Source organism: Daktulosphaira vitifoliae, unplaced genomic scaffold (assembly GCF_025091365.1).
Source record: "Daktulosphaira vitifoliae isolate Bord-2020 unplaced genomic scaffold, ASM2509136v1 Scaffold_2, whole genome shotgun sequence".
Taxonomy (NCBI): domain Eukaryota; kingdom Metazoa; phylum Arthropoda; class Insecta; order Hemiptera; family Phylloxeridae; genus Daktulosphaira; species Daktulosphaira vitifoliae.
In genome coordinates this window covers 1,040,331-1,058,680 of record NW_026099573.1, presented here as the reverse complement: position 1 = coordinate 1,058,680, position 18,350 = coordinate 1,040,331, and the positions used below count along the sequence as shown (strand labels likewise).

At 24.8% G+C, this 18,350-nt stretch overlaps 2 protein-coding genes across 3 annotated transcripts in view; both read left to right on the top strand.

Moving 5' to 3' along the window:
* The window catches only part of LOC126899291 (KICSTOR complex protein SZT2-like), a 74,358-nt gene extending 67,348 nt beyond the window's left edge, over window positions 1-7,010 (top strand). For both annotated transcript variants that reach the window (XM_050674043.1, XM_050674044.1), the window contains one exon: window positions 6,310-7,010. In XM_050674043.1, coding sequence (XP_050530000.1) covers window positions 6,310-6,777 — 468 coding nt within the window. In that variant the 3' untranslated portion in view covers window positions 6,778-7,010. The remainder of the gene's footprint in view (window positions 1-6,309) is intronic.
* A 6,271-nt stretch (window positions 7,011-13,281) lies between these two features.
* The window catches only part of LOC126899292 (protein BCL9 homolog), a 17,279-nt gene continuing 12,210 nt past the window's right edge, over window positions 13,282-18,350 (top strand). Inside the window, exons 1-9 of the mRNA XM_050674046.1 lie at window positions 13,282-13,300; window positions 13,378-13,505; window positions 13,577-13,718; window positions 13,799-13,967; window positions 14,798-15,154; window positions 15,818-15,895; window positions 16,268-16,479; window positions 17,468-17,719; window positions 18,073-18,238. Coding sequence (XP_050530003.1) covers window positions 14,845-15,154; window positions 15,818-15,895; window positions 16,268-16,479; window positions 17,468-17,719; window positions 18,073-18,238 — 1,018 coding nt within the window. The 5' untranslated portion in view covers window positions 13,282-13,300; window positions 13,378-13,505; window positions 13,577-13,718; window positions 13,799-13,967; window positions 14,798-14,844. The remainder of the gene's footprint in view (window positions 13,301-13,377; window positions 13,506-13,576; window positions 13,719-13,798; window positions 13,968-14,797; window positions 15,155-15,817; window positions 15,896-16,267; window positions 16,480-17,467; window positions 17,720-18,072; window positions 18,239-18,350) is intronic.

Genomic DNA, 18,350 nt, shown 5'->3' with positions numbered 1-18,350 from the left:
TACTATCAAATGAAAAAAAAAAATTTGTCCCGACATCTTATCTTCTATGTGCAAATCGCTGTCGAAAATTAAAAAAAAATGTAATGTTCGCGATAAAAATCACCTTCTATCGGGATGTTTTTTGTACTTAAAACTGCCATAACTTTTTCAAATATTAACAAATCAAAATAATATTTTTTTATATTGAAACCTTAGATAATTACCTTTCATTTAATATAATTTTTTTGAAAATCTAACANATTACCTTTCATTTAATATAATTTTTTTTGAAAATCTAACATTTATTTTGCTCACAGGGGGGATTTAAAATTGCAACTTTTTTACAAAAACTAATTTTTTTAACTTAATTTTTGAAAATGTTCCAGAAATACTGCGTCCTTTAAACATATATCAAATTAAAGCTTATTTTATGTACTACAAAATGAAAAAAAAAAATTTGTCCCGACACTTTTTTTTCTACATTTAAACGGCTGCCGTAGTTAAAAAAACACTATTTTTGTGTTAAAATTTTCGATTTTCGATTTTAAATTTTCAACTTAAAAATGCTATAACTTTTTGAAAAATGTATATATCAGCACAAATTTTTTTTTTCTAAATACATTATAAGTACATCTTTCATTTGACATACTTTTTATTAAAATTGGACAATTTCCCCTTATATAGGGGGCGTTCAAAACTTAAAATATTGTAAAAAACATAGATCTTTTTCAACTGAACTTTTGAAAATGTTCCGGAAATACTGCGTCCTTTAAACATATATCAAATCAAAGCTTATTTTATGTACTATAAAATGAAAAAAAAAAATTTGTCCCGACATCTTATCTTCTATGTGCAAATCGCTGTCGAAAATTAAAAAAAAATGTAATGTTCGCGATAAAAATCACCTTCTATCGGGATGTTTTTTGTACTTAAAACTGCCATAACTTTTTCAAATATTAACAAATCAAAATAATATTTTTTTATATTGAAACCTTAGATAATTACCTTTCATTTAATATAATTTTTTTTGAAAATCTAACATTTATTTTGCTTACAGGGGGGATTTAAAATTGCAACTTTTTTACAAAAACTAATTTTTTTAACTTAATTTTTGAAAATGTTCCAGAAATACTGAGTCCTTTAAACATATGTCAAATTAAAGCCTATTTTATGTATTATAAAATTTAAAAAAAAAAATTTATTCCGACGACCTATCTTCTATTCGCAAATGGCTACCGTATTTAAAAATATGCTATTTTTGTGTTAAAATCCTGGGTTTTGTATTTTATTTTATTTTAAAATATCTTATTAGGGGAATACACTGACTTTTATGAATATTATATAATTTAATTGACATAGAATAAAGTTCATAAGACATAAAAAATTAAACTTATTAAATTTTTTTACTTTTTTAAAGTCGAAAAAGTATTTTTAAATTTGAGTTAGCTTAAATAGCCAATTTTATCATCAAACCCAACCCAACCCAAACGAACAGTTGCCGAATCGGTAACACTTGTGTCTCTCACGCATAGGGTACGAGGTTTAAAACCGTCAGTGGCAATTTATATTTTGCATTTTTTTTTTTTAGTTAGAATAAAATTTTCAAATCATTTGATATTTATCTCATTTAGATTCAATAACTTCAATAAATATAATGTATTCTATCACTATAGTCTCCCCTCGTGAGAAGAAATTTATATTCATGTTAATATTATTTTACTATGTAGTTTTTTTTGTGGCTACAATTTATTTTGCCAACCCTCACTAGACCTACTTTTTTCAGCGATACGTCAAATGATTACAATTCGTATTTAGTTTAAGTTATTACTCTTGAAAATCGAAAAAATATTCCTTATTCAAATAAAATGTAGCTTAATCAGCTTTTTCCATACAAACAATTAAAATCATTAATTTCTAATATTCTTAAAGTATTTATTGTCGAATTAGATTTGATATGATAAAAGTTTTCAACTACAAAAGTAAATAATTTTACTTTGTAATTTATTAATTTTGTATCTCTATTTGTGTGTGCTACTACCAGTCTATAACATTCCAAATTTTTTTGTAATATGTTGCTATATAAATCATAAATTTAAAAAAAAATGATTTTTAGTTTCACCTGAATTTAACGATGGATTTTTACAATTATTTTCAAATATTATAATACGCTCAATTGAGTAAATTTTTTTTTGGTTTTTTTAGTTATATAATCATTAAAATTAATTAAATTCTGAATATTTCCATTGTAGAATTTTTTTAAACACCAAAAGTTAATTAGAAATGATTACTATGATTTTTATTTAAGTGATCTAATACAATAAAAATGTAAAAAAAATCGAACTTTTCTGATAAATGTACTGTAAATAGTAATTATAAAATTTCCTGATTGCATAGGTCAGGTGGGGTAATTGTAAATGATTCTATCAAAGTGATTTTTAACTTGTATTTATGACTGTTTACTTACATAAACATTTATTATATTATTATACATATGTACTAATGGACATAATAAATATAGTTTTAATGTAGTTTTAGTAAATTTTTAATTTCAAATCTAAAAAAGCGTAATTTACAATTACCATAGACATTTACCATTACCCCTTTGATATTGGGGTAAATGTAAATGAATGTTTTTTCAGTGCACTTTTTCTAAATGATAATACAAATGACATAACCTCTAAAATACTGTAATAAATATGATTGATGGGAGAAAAAATATTAAATAATAATTATATCGAGTTCAATGGTTATAATTTATTAATTTTATTAAAATACCAGCCTCATTTACAATTACCCCTATTCACAATTACCCCTTCTGACCCTATTAATCTTAACATTTTCATTTTTTTCTATTTAATATGTCAATTTCAAACTTGCAAGTTGAGCTAAAAGTTATGGTAATAAATTCATTTTTGTTCTATTAAAACTTTCACTTTAAAGGACAAAAAAAATGGTTCAAAATGATTACTTTTAACATATTAAAAATCAATATCAATAATAATTTGAAAACAATTAATTTTAAAAATTATATAACATATAATTTAAAGAAATACTAATCTGGGTATAATTTAGGAAATAGAAATTGATGTTGCTTTTGTCCATCAATTTTTTTAAATTAAACACTATCTACAAATTTGCATCGAAGCGTTTCTTATGATAGTGATTTTAATCACTGTCAGATTAAATCTATACTGGTCCTAACTATGCAACATCCCCACTATGCCGCGACCCAACTGTGCTGGTTTTTTTTTTTTAATATGTATTGCTTTCTTAGTTTATTTTCAAAATATATTTTTATGATTTTTCACTAGAGATGGGATTTATATGCATTTATACATTTTGTTGTTGGAATATACAGTATGTAGAAGTATTTTTCCTTTTAGGGGGAATGAACCCTTCTTAATCCCTTTCAACACTAATACCAGTTAGATCACATTTCTATGTTTTCAATCCTATTAATTCAAATTTGAATTGCTGATGAAATATTTGGAAAAACTTTTCAAAATGTATAAATGCATATAAATCCTTTCTCTATCACTTATAAAATAGAAAATAAAATTATTTTTTATTACATTTAAAAATAACTATTTTGTAGCAGTCTCTTACAAAAAATTTTGAAGAATATAATAATTTTATGATAGGTGCTCATTGAGTTACAAGTATAATAACGCATAGATTGAGTGTGTAGCATAGGTTGGTGCTGCCCATACTAATGTTTGTATATTCTACCCATATTCCATACCCATTCGATATATTAAAATGCTTGTAACTTATTAAGTATTTTTTGTATTTATTTAAGGAACAATCTTTTTGTTCTAACTTATAGTTTTAGTAGTTCAATAATAACAAAAAAAGTAGTTAATAAAGATATAATCAATCAAAATAAAACGTATAAAAAATTAATACACTTAAAACCAAATAAATAAATAATACACAAAATAATAACTTAATGTCACAAACGTACCACACGGAAAGAGATTACCTTCGGTACTCCCGAGGTCTTCTCTTTCTCTCTCCTTTTTAATTCATTCCGTTTCATCTTATATACTAAAATATTTTGTTTGTCTTTTTATAAAATTCATATAGTAATCATTTTCAAAAATGTTTATAAATATTTACTTCTTGGTTTAGTAACAATAATTTGGGGAATTACAATTAATCTAAACATTACATAAGTGTTCTACTTCTAGGTTTACAAATAATAGACTATATTATATTTTTGTAATAATAGATTAAGAAATTCATAGTTAAACCAAACATTACAAAAATGCTTTGTTTTCAGTTTTATAAAATAATGACCTATATTACACTTTTGTCTTAAAATACCTAAAATTGTTAATGATCCATTAAAAATTTTTATAAGAATAAGGCTAAAAAAATTGAAAATAATAGAAAATTAAAATTTTATATTTTTATTAAATAAATATATACATAATAAAAAAAACCAGCATAGGGAGGTCGCAGCACAGTGGTGACGTGGCAAAGTTGGATTAAGTATAATGATATCTGACAGTGATTAAAATCACTATCAAAAAAAAACACTTCGATGCAAATCTTTAGATAGTGTTTAATTTTAAAAAATTGGTGGATTATTCCAAAAGCTTCATANTTTGGTGGATTATTCCAAAATCTATATGATCTGCTATTTCCTTATTAATATTCTGATTAAGATAAAGTATGGAAAATGAAAAAGGGATATAAATATTATATCTTATAAAAAATTGTGTTGAACCATACTCTTTTTAATAAGTTATAACATTATAAAGTTAAAAATGTAAANTAATAAGTTATAGCATTATAAAGTTAAAAATGTAAAAATAAAATCGAGAACTATTCACACAAAAATAGAATTCGGTAACTATTTTCACTATGAAGACAAAATAAAATCCGAAATTTTTTTTTCCATAATAAAGTAAATTACATTAGCTTTAATTTAATTTAAATTTTAAATTATAAAAGTGTCAGACTTTCTGGAACACTTTTAAAAGTTAATTTTATGTGAAAAAGTTGTCATTTTAAATCCCCCCTGTAGGCAGGTAAAGGGTTAGATGTATAAAAAATAAACCAAATGATAGGTAATGACATTATACATCTATAAACAAAAATTATATTGATTACGTTATTTTTAAAAAAATTATGGCAGTTTTAAGTAAAAAAAAATGAAAAATGTCGAAAATTAGCGATTTTTAAATTTGTAATTTTTTTGGAGATTTACCCCATTTACAAGGAAAGAGGAAATTTTTTTCAATTTTTGAGGGTAATGTCTTCGACTAGATACGATTTGTGATCTTTTGACGTATTGTTGAAAGAAATCGGTTCAGTGAGAGCTGAGAAAAAGTGGTAACAGACACAAAAAAAAAANGTTCAGTGAGAACTGAGTAAAAGTGGTAACAGACACAAAAAAAAAAACATATCACAGTAAAACCAATACCTTCTCAGCTTTGCATCAAAGCTAAAACTATTTATGTACTACAACATATATCTATTTAAAATATTATTAACACCAGTATGAATAATTATTATTTATTTAATATTCTATTATTTTAGAGTATATAGAGTACGATTTTAAAAAAAGAGAACACGAGGTAGGTGAAATGAGGAGATCAGTAACAATAGACGAGATCGTATTTGGAGAGGTGGAGAGTTTTACGTATTTAGGGTCAGTTGTGCAAAAGAATGATGGTATTGACGAGGATGTAAGACACACGATTAAGTGCTGGTAGTTAAAATGGAAGAATGCGTCTGGTGTCTTATGCGATAAAATAATTCCAATGAGGATGAAAGGTAAATTCTACAAGACTGTAGTGAGACCAGCTATGATGTATTGTTCAGAGTGTGGGCGGTTGATAAGAAAGTAAAGCAGAGAATGAGTATAGCAGAGATGAGAATACTTAGATAAGATAGATGAGTGGAGTGACTAGAGAAGATAGGACAAGGAACGAGCATATAAGAGAGAGTATAGGTGTAGCGTCAATCGTGTATAAGATGAGAGAAAATAGACTTAGATGGTTTGGTCATGTTATGAGGAGAGAACAATTGGAAGCTATAATAACAGTTATAGAAATGAATGTTGAAGCAAGAAGAGTTAAAGGAAGACTAAAAAAGAGATGGAGGAACGCTATTGAATGCGATATGAGGACAGCTTATGTGAGCGTAGAGGATGTGGAAGATTCCAATTTTGATATTTAATATTATTATATAAAATCTTATACTATAGTAATTAATAGTTATAGTATTGTTTATTAATATTGAAATAATAGAAATGCTTGTTCATATTATATATCAGTCATAACATTTTAAAATTGATTTTTTACATTATTATATTTTTAGAAACCCTGTTCAACATTTTTGTCATTTGAAGAATTAGAGGAATTAGTTATGAAAGCTGGACATATTGAACCACTAGCATTGTATGACCCAAGAATAGAACCAATATTAGAACAATTATTAACTGGACCGCAGTGGTTTAATTCATTACAAAAACTCCTTGTATCTATGTCATCTCCTGCTAGATTAACTATTAAGTGTCGTCTTTATAGTAGTAATAACAGTGATCACCAATATCTAGTAGTTTTACCAGCTAAATCAAATAATAGTGAAGTGGATGTATTTATACTAATAAATAATGGAAATATAAATAAAATGGCACATTCTATTAGTATTGTATATCGAAAAATAGCTCATAGCTCTGAAGATCTTGAAATAATAGTTGAAGCAATTGGACGATCTATATGCTACCTCGTTTGGCGTGCAGCAACTAATTCAACAGTTAATATAACTACGTCTAATTCATTGTAGTATATAAAGCCTATTTTTATATAAACTTTTACAATAATTTAAACTAAAAACAATTTTTTTTTTTGTAAAATTAATATTTAATTTAACTATATTTGAAAACATTTAATTATTAATAAACATTGTGTGCCATTAAAAAAATATGTATTTATTTTTATAAACATTTATTATCTAGTCGTTTATAATATTTTAGTACAATGACTGTGGGTTATTATTAATGAAATGTAATAATTCCTATTTTATTTAACACTTGTTTTTTTTTTTTTTTTACAAACAATTATTTCACATCACTGACTGAATAAACTAATTAAAATATTATGCAAGTGGTATGTTATTAAAGTTTAATTATTAAGTTTATTTTTAACCTAATAGTATGGTGTTATTTAATATTGAATTTTTTTTGATAAGCCATCGTCCATAATATTTTAATGTTAAATTAATTTAATGTTTTATATCATATTTGTGATCTTTTTATACTACTGTTATTAAAATCTAATTCAGTAATGGCATCCAAGTGAATTATTTATTTTTAGTTAATTTATATGGAAGTAATTATATAGTACAATAATAGTGTAAGATACTGTTAATGCTTTTTTAACTAATCTTAATTAACTTGTTACCCATATTTTTATTATGTACCTTTTTAAGAAACCACCCATTATTAATTTAAGTATATCAAAAAAATGTTTATTTTTATTAATAAAAAATAATTTTGTTGTATTGATTTCAAAATAATTATTTTTTTATTATAGCTATTATAATTAATAGTTTTTATTGAAAAATATCAATTTTCAATTGTGTTATATGTTATCAATTTTACTTAAGTACAATTTTAAAGTTACATAAGAAAATGTTAATTATTTTTTTAAATAAATAATTTGAATTATTGTTTTATCATTTTATCAAAATTATTTTTCATTATGATTTTTCATAAATATATAAGTAAAAAAATTCTATTACACGTTGATAATCATTTATGGTTTCCATAATATTAATTGTGTCAAGTGGAAGTTTAGTAAAGGGTGGCCGACCTCAAGTAGTTGAGATTAAGCCGAGGAAGAAGAGGAGTGTTAGGTTAGGCGCAGTGGAACACTCAGTTACCGCCTAAGTATTGATATTCATTTGCACTATTGTTTTTAGTTCTTGAATTGATTATTATACAGGAAAAGTGACGCACACCATATGCCCTCCTATTCTAAGCGGATAGCTCTCTTGTATACAAATCCATTCTGGTTTGATATATTTTATAATACGTTATTTCCACACTCTTAAGTGCCACACGATAAAAATAAATCCTTAATATTTAATAGTTGGGTATTATGTATTCATTTTTGATAAAATAGTATATTTTTATTGTTTCAATAACTCATTTTCAAGTGATAGTGATTTAAAAATACTGATTGGGTACAAAAAAATATTTTACATGAGCACCATATTAAATTTATGGCTTCCAAATCCAAGTTACGGTTGTACACTAAACCATTGTTTATACAAGGTATTATAAGAATAAATTCCATGGTTTTTTTTCAAAAGTTGATGAATCACTTAAATTAATTTTTCAGGATAACAAAACAAATTTAAAAATTCAATGGTATTATGGAAATTAATAATTTTGAAGTACGTATGACTACTTCCATAAGATTTAATTATAATTTTTTGACACGGAAAAGAAGACATTGTGTTATACTAATATACAGAGTGATGTATCAAAGATAAGACACTCATTTTTTACATGCTCTTATGTTATTACTTGATAAAGTTTAGACATTTTTGACCAATTTCCTTTTGATAATTTGATATACATCAGTTTACTAACAATTTTTGTTCTCGTATTTGCCACTTAGCAAATATAAATACCAATAATAATTTATGGCCAATTGCAACAGATTATTGTATACCGATATTATAAAAAGCAAATTATCGATGAATTTTATTTTAAACCCAAATATTTAAACGCAAACAGTTAATTGGGAAAAAAAATTTTGTATTCTATCTTATCATTAAAATAATAATAGAGGTTCCAATTGAAGAAAATTTAAGTTGAGGTTTTGAACCTTGAAGAAATGAAAATAAAGTGTTTAACTATAAATTTCGAATTCCCACACTATGTAAGTGCACACGTTGATATTGATATCATGGCTTAAATTTAATATTTATAAAGTTGCATTTCTTTTTTGAAATTAAAATTAATTAATTTTTTTCTCTTTTGACGAGCTTAATACTAATTCTCTTCCGCATGAGGCTAACACCTCTTCAGGGAAAATTATAGTGGTATATTCTATTTAACTCTAAAATAAATCATAAATACACTGTGTAAACACCCAACGATCGACATAATCACGTAAACCACTCAAGGTCAAATAGCACCGCATTTCTTTACTTTCATTACACCGTACATGCTAACATATTAACATTTGAGCTAAAAATCAACTGATAACACTAATAGAACACAAAAAAATACAACCATTAACAATCAAGAATTCTCGGTTCATTAAAAAATTCTTATGCTAGTGAATTATCTAAAACTTCTGATATCGATAATTTTCATCGTTGAAAATCGTTTTTCCTTTTTCTGACAATAGGATATTAACATGGTCGACAATTATGAAGAAAATTACCTGATAGTAATATTATTCCTAAATTACCACCAATATTTATATAAACTACTCATCTATTTACAACGAAATTATCGAATACATAGAACAATAATTTAAAATTTAAATGTTCGGTTCTTAAACCGATAGCCCTTAGGCTAAAATTAACTTTTTTTTTTTAATTCTTACAGGAATGTAGCTAAATTTCTCCAATATAAAAAAGTTTTCTTTTACTAAAACTAACCAAAAAAAGAAAAAGCTTATAAAGATGTTTTGTTACATCTTTACCCGCCGACTGATATAAAAGGGAAAGGTTTCACACTTAATACTATTACTAATGTACATCACATGCAAACTATTAACCCATTACCGATATTTTTTGTAGACCTGGAGATTTCGTTAAATAATGAAATCTTCAATAAAATACCTCTTTGTTATACATAAATAAAATTCAAATCACCTTACTTCAAAAAAACCCAGAACAGTTGTGACGTAGCATAGTTGGATCAAGTATAATGATATCTGACAGTGATTAAAATCACTATCAAAAAAAAACACTTCGATGCAAATCTTTAGATAGTGTTTAATTTTAAAAAATTGGTGGATTATTCCAAAAGCTATATGATCTGCTATTTCCTTATTAATATTCTGATTAAGATAAAGTATGGAAAATGAAAAAGGGATATAAATATTATATCTTATAAAAAATTGTGTTGAACCATACTCTTTTCAATAAGTTATAACATTATAAAGTTAAAAATGTAAAATACAAAATCGAAAATTTTAACATAAAAATAGCATTTGGTAGCCATTTTCATCGTGAAGATAAAATAAAGTCCGAAATTTTTTTTCCATAATAAAGTACATTACATTAGCTTTAATTTAATATATATATAAAAGTGTCAGACTTTCCGGAACATTTTCAAATGTCAAGTTGAAAAAATTAATTTTTTGTGAAAAAGTTGTCATTTTAAATCCCCCCCTGTGGTCAGGTAAAGGGTCAGATATAAAAAAAAATATACCAAATGATAGGTAATGATATCATGCATCTATAAAAAAAAGAATTATATTAATTTGGTTATTTTTAAAAAAGTTATGACAATTTTAAGTAAAAATAACAAATTAAACGGTAGCACAGTGGGGTCGCGGCATAGTGGAGACATTGCATAGTTGGGTTCAGTATAGATTTAATCTGACAGTGATTAAAATCACTATCATAAGAAACGCTTCGATGCAAATCTGTAGATAGTGTTTAATTTTAAAAAATTGATGGATAATTGCAAAAGCAACATCAACTTCTATTAAAATAAAATACAAAACCCATAATTATCATACAAAAATAGCATATTTTTGAATATGGTAGCCATTTGCGTATAGAAGATAGGTCGTCGGGACAAATTTTTTTTTTTCATTTTGTAGTACATAAAATAAGCTTTAATTTTATATATGTTTAAAGGACGCAGTATTTCCGGAACATTTTCAAAAATTAAGTTGAAAAAATTATTTTTTGTAAAAAAGTTACTATTTTAAATCCCCTCAGTGAGCAGAATAAGTGTTAGATTTTCAAAAAAAATTATATTAAATGAAAGGTTGGGTTTCTAAGGTTTCAATACAAAAAAATATTATGTTTATTTGTTCATTTTTGAAAAAGTTATGGCAGTTTTAAGTACAAAAAACATCCCGATAAAAGGTAATTTTTATCGCAAACATTACATTTTTTTTTTAAATTTTCGACAGCCATTTGCACATAGAAGATAAAAGTCAGTGTATTCCCCTAATAAGATATTTTAAAATAAAATAAAATACAAAACCCAGGATTTTAACACAAAAATAGCATATTTTTAAATACGGTAGCCATTTGCGAATAGAAGATAGGTCGTCGGGATAAATTTTTTTTTTTCATTTTATAGTACATAAAATAAGCTTTGATTTGATATATGTTTAAAGGACGCAGTATTTCCGGAACATTTTCAAAAGTTCAGTTGAAAAAGATCTATGTTTTTTACAATATTTTAAGTTTTGAACGCCCCCTATATAAGGGGAAATTGTCCAATTTTAATAAAAAGTATGTCAAATGAAAGATGTACTTATAATGTATTTAGAAAAAAAAAATTTGTGCTGATATATACATTTTTCAAAAAGTTATAGCATTTTTAAGTTGAAAATTTAAAATCGAAAATCGAAAATTTTAACACAAAAATAGTGTTTTTTTAACTACGGCAGCCGTTTAAATGTAGAAAAAAAAGTGTCGGGACAAATTTTTTTTTTTCATTTTGTAGTACATAAAATAAGCTTTAATTTGATATATGTTTAAAGGACGCAGTCTTTCCGGAACATTTTCAAAAATTAAGTTTGAAAATTTAATTTTTGTACAAAAGTTGCCATTTTAAATCCCCCCCAATGAGCAGGTTAAGTGATAGATTTTCAAAAAAATGATATCAAACGAAAGGTAGATATCTAAGGTTTTAGTATAAAAAAAAATTATGTTGATTTGTTTATTTTTGAAAAATTTATGGAAGTTTTAAGAAAAAAAAGTGAAAAAATTTCGAAAATTAGCGATTTTTAAATTTGTAATTTTTTTGGATATTTCCCCCATTTGCGGGGAACGNAAAAAAAGTGAAAAAATTTCGAAAATTAGCGATTTTTAAATTTGTAATTTTTTTGGATATTTCCCCCATTTGCGGGGAACGAGGGAATTTTTTTCAATTTTTAAGGGTAATGTCTTCAACTAGATACGATTTGTGATCTTTTGACGTATTTTTGAAAGAAATCGGTCCAGTGAGAGCTGAGAAAAAGTGGCAACAGACACAAAAAAAAAAACACATCTTAGTAAAACCAATACCTATAGTATAGTAATAAATACTTTTACCAAAATGGTAAAAGGATTGCCTCAAGTTTGATCTGTCAATCATGCGGCCACACAAGGAAGTATTATAATCACTTACTACGCTGCTCTTAGTGTGGTGATCAACATAACTCAAAGGCTGTACAAAGACCGTAGCTTACCTGCTAAATGCGTTCTTTGTCGGAACAACCTGACAAAATGTCTTATAGTATTTAAAAACTAAATATTTAATGATTAAAAAAGAGATAATAATGATAACTTAATTCTATATTTCGATTTATAAATACCGCGTTTCATATAATAAACGCATACTTTTAAAAAATAATAGATTTAAACAATCATAAAAGTTTAAAAATCTTTTAAAATAGTAATAACATTTTTAATAAGAATTTATGAAAATTAATTATTTAAAAATTAAACCATATTAAATAATTGTATATGAACTTTTTTTTTCAATTTTTTAAAAATTAAACAACTTTTGAAAGTTTTAAAATTACCCATTCAACTCTAAACGAAAATAAAATAATCATGCTACACGACATTTATATACACCATCGTCTACAACATTGAAAAATGTGTATGAATGCATAATTTATTCTTTTATTTCTTCTGTGCTAAAAAATTTCAAATTAAAAGGCGTGTGGCACATGTTAACTTTAATATTTGGGTCTCAAATTTTACACGCCTTTTTATAAGTATTAAAAAAGAATTAAGGGTTCCTTTAATAAAATAAAATAAAAAGTTTTTAACAACCACCCTAATACATATATATAATAAAATATTTTTGTGACATATCAGCTTTTGGATATAAGCTATAGAATTGTTTAATATTTTTATAGAAGAATATTCTTTTGTAATTAAATTAATATTTATTAATTTATTATTTTTTTTGTTGTTTTATTTATTTGAATATTTGAAAATCTAAATATTTGTTCAGATAAATAATTTACCTCCATGTATTTTATATTCGTTTTACCTCCAAAAGAGCATTTTGCCAAAATGGCCGATGCGCCGTGGTAGCCGCGCGCCTTGTTTTTATTTATTTACCCCCATTGCCGCCGCCACCTACCGCCATTCCATTATCGTGGTAAGACTTCTATGTCAAACATTGTAATTTTTATTTATATGGTACAATATAATATTTTATTGTTATTGTTATCACAGACTTTTATAAATATTTAAATTTCGTTTGAAAAACTATTGCTATACTTATTAATTAGAAAATATTTGGTATCCTGTGTACGTTATCTTTTAACTATTAAAGATAGTCGATCATTGTAGGTGTTTAAACGGTAATATTTTGTAATTTATAAGATTTATTTGTACAAATTAAAATAATATTTTTTAATGTTAATATCTCTAGTTTGGAAAAATTATTTACTACGCACAGTAAATTAAATATTTCAATTAAAATTTACATCGTAATGATAAGTGAAGATTTTGGTGTTATCAAGCAATGGCTGTATACTTAATAGTATATGAATAATTTTTCCCTATATTTTAAAGTAAATTAAATTTTTTTTATGTTGTACATATGTAAAATTAAAAAATAAGTCATTATATAAATCTTACTGTTTTAAATTAGACCTGATATTCTTATCATGTATCAAGAGATTTCACAATTGCAGTCTGATGACACTGAAGGAAGCGATGAAAATGCATGGCACAAATATGAAATTATTCCTTAACGAAAAAATCATCATCTCTGTAACTTATCTATTATATTTCTTTTAAATCATCAAAACTCTCACATAGTAAGTTCAATATGATTAATATTAGCAAAGTACTTATTAAATATCTTCCTCAACATATACTAGCATAATTATATTTTATATTATAGTATAATTGTTAACTATTTGTGAGAAAATAATTATAATGTATTCTTCAGATATAAAAAGAATTATGACTTTTTATGACTTTTTAATATTATATATTTTACATCATATTTATATTTCTACGTATGACTTATTTTCTTCTATCCATTTAAATTCAACATAATTTTATTGAGCCAACAACATGTTTAATATGAATTATTCATAATGATTTTATATAATAATATTACATTTTTTATCTAAACTGTTCTATGCAAATAATCCATGTGCATTCTAGCTACCTTTTGCTGAGAAATGCTTTTTTATATTTATGTTCAAAGACAAAGTTTATCAAAAATTAAAAACAAACAGGTAGCAGTTGGTACCCATTTACATTACATAATTTGATTAACTAATAAGGGAATATGGTATTAAAACAATAGTTGCAGTACATAAGTATGTGAATACATGTGTATTCTTATTTTGTGCAAAGTATAATATAATTTTAATATTTGAAATTGTTAAAATACTTAATTTTTAAGTAAAACATGTTAGATAATGTTACTTGCNTTTGAAATTGTTAAAATACTTAATTTTTAAGTAAAACATGTTAGATAATGTTACTTGCACTGTAATTTATTTTATATTAACTTAATTTTCTCATTTTACTTATTAAAATGTATATTAATTAAAACGATGATACAATCTATGTTTATTTGACAGTTAAAAACAATTTATTATTATATTAAATCTGTTTAATTTATTTCTTTTAGCTCCTAAAGTTCTAAACACTTGTAGAACATTAAGTGTTCAACGTGTGATGATCAAGGAAAAGCAACGTATTGAAAAAAAAACCACATCATCATCAAACTTTGGAGTTGAAGAGCCTAATGCCAGTGATGATATTCAAATGATTAAAACTCCTGATAATAATAGTAGTGACCTTCATCACGATTTAGATAGTATTATAAAGACCGAGAACGAAATGACTGCACTTATAGAAAATAGTAATGGCAATGATGTTACTGATGGCAAAAGTAGTGTTGGCCCTGCTAGCAATACATCTCCAAGTTCTTCTGGAGTTGATCAGAAATCACAGTTAATATCAAATGATTTATGCCTCAATCAAAGTGAGTTATTATAAACTATCAAATAGCAACAATAATTAACTAATTTTAGTGGAACATATTTATTTTTGATTCTGTACCTAAAATTGAAAGCTGTAATATTCTATGAGATTAAATTATAACACCCTTATCCTTTTATTGAGATAAAATTCTCATATCTCATAATGCCTTGCCTTATTTCATTTAAATGAGTAGAATTTTCATGTAATTAATTTCTTTATTTAAATTTGTATTTGTGCTCATAAAAATTTTACTTAAAACCACTATTTACTTTTTTTGTTTAAGTTAAAAAATTCATTGATAAATTAAAATAATTAGAGAAGATTAATCCATAGAGCACTTAATTAAAATTGTACAGAGTTCAAATTCAGCAGACAAAGTCAAAGTCTGCAAACATTTAAATTATTTTCTAAGAATATAATTAAGATTTTTTAAATTATATGCACTATTTTTACAGAGATTTTAATTTTGTATTTAATTAAGTTTAAATTTAAAAAAAAAAATTATTTTTAAATTAAATTGTAAAATTTATCTAGAAGTACTATATAGATATTATAATATATTTATATCTAAAGTATTATATTTTATATTAGGTATTTATATCTAATATAGTACAATATAGTGAAATAATAAATTATTGATGCCAGATTTGTTTTAATATTATAGTTAAACATGAAGATTCTGGAATCAAAGTAGAAGATAACACAAACAATACAACTAATTCTTCGACGGATACTGAATTTGGTATATATTACTTAATAATTTTATATAATTTAAATATAAAAAAGAAATCATTATTAAAATAAAATATTAATAATTATTCAATTCATTGAATGTCTAATTACTACACTGATTATAATCATTGATAATTATCAATGAGAACAAAGACACAACTCAACATTTTTCTAATATTTGCATTAATATGAAAAAATTACATTTTAAGCCAAGTTTCTTCAATTTATTAATAAAAATATTTTACCTTATCAATTTTTTTCTGATTATACATTTTATTGTCATTAGACAATATTAGAAATATATTATATTTTGTGGAAATGTTATTATTTTATATGAAGAGTAGAAGTGATCACAATAAATTTATGATAGTATCTTTTTAAGGTGTTAACAATACTGGTAATAAGCCATCAAATACAGCTGGAGGAGGTGGAAATTTGGATGCTCAACAACAACAATATATGCAACAACAAAGTCAAATATTTGTATTTTCAACTAGCTTGGCTAATAAGTCTGCAGAATCTGTCTTGGCTGGCCAGTATCCTACTATCATTGCTTATCATTGTGCTCAACCAAGAACAAAAAAATTTCTTGAGGTAGAACAATCAACAATAGGAATGAGAAATGCAGCTTTTTTAGAACTGTGTTTTTCTTTTAGAGTATTATAATTAAAATATTAAAGTATTACTCCAACTACAATTAAGTTGTATAACATTTACCAAAAACATAAATAAATAAAATAAACAACACAAAATTTTAACTAAACTGATTAGCTCAAATATATTTATTTATTTCACAGAAAATATTCTAACATATAAACTTGATTAATCGATTATTTGACAAATATAAATTGTGTTAGAAATTTATATAACTTAAGGTTTTAAAATACTAAAAGAGTTTTTAAAACAAACATTACAATAGATATTTCTTGAGTGCACGTTTGATGTGTGCTGTCGTATGTCATGATCCAGTTAAACTCTGTCAATGCTGCATCGTATTTATTGAATACGCATTCATATTGTATGAATGTCTTAATGTTGTGTTCCGAATTAACAGTGGACCCTTTTTCAAGATATTCAGACATCATAACTCCACAAATGTCCTAAAATGTAGTTTGTTGACTAAAGATTTTGTTATGAATTTTTAGACTTTGGTGATGCCTTTTTTTTTTCAGAATCAATAAATTTCTATGTCTCTAATGTTTTCCACTGCCAAAAATTCAATAACTGCACGTTGCTTCAAGCATGTAATTAGGTTGTCATTTTAACACGTATAAACATTCTTCTATTTATTCGATTGTTATTAAACTTTGAACATAAGGTGGGAAAGATTGTGGCTATAAAATGAGCAGCATACATCTGTATGATATTTTGTTCATTTGTTATGAACATGTGTATATTACTTTTCAGTATATATTATTTGTGTATATTACCTTTGTTTATCCCATGAAGTTTTTACACATCGCTTAATAAAAAGTATATGGATTTGTTAAAACTTTATGAAACACTATATTTATATCAAAAATTATATAATTTAAAATATTCTAATTCTTTTTTTTATTCTTCTCTCTTATAAAATTTATAGAAACATCCCTTAAAGGTAAATCAATTCAACCGTCAAAATCCCGGACAATGGATGAACAATGTAGTCACAAATCAGCAACAAATGAAACAGCAAAATAAGGGTATGGGTCCACATGGTGGTCAACCTAAATATGGAGGAGGCAATGCTCCATATTCGAGGATGATGAAAAATAGCAATAGCCCATCAGGTGGTAGTCCAATGGATGGACCTATGATGCAGCCTGGGGCAAGAATGCCAATGTGGAACAATCAAGTAAAAATCATTAATTATTTTTAAATAATAATAATTACTAATATTAATAATCAAATAATATTAAGCAGTGAAAATAAATTGATTTTTAATTTTTTTGTAACATAAAAATATGTTACTTTTTAAAATCAAACATACAGATTATCATTTTAAAATAATAATTATAATTATTATAATGTATAATACTAATAAATTTTTAATATTGTAAAACCTTATAAATAATTTCAAAATAGTAATTATTTTTATATAACTGTTGATTCAAAATTAAAAATATTATATTAGTATATATTTATACTAAAGTATGAGTTTTTTAATTTTTCAAACACAATATAACATTTATTTACCATTATTTATAGGGAAATCATGTAAATGAATCTGGCTCTCCTCAACAAATGCATTCTGGTAATCATAACAGTCTAATGAGTTCAATGTGTGGTAACAGCAATAGTGGTATGATGAGTATGCCGAATCATCTTGGTGGAGGTGGACCTATGGGACCTGGAATGATGATGAATCAACAAGGTTTGTTATTTTAATTTAAAACTATTAATTTTAGCTTCGATGCGAAGCTGAGAAGGTATTAATTTTACTATGATGTGTTTTTTTTTTTTTTTTTTTTTTTTTTTTTTTTTTT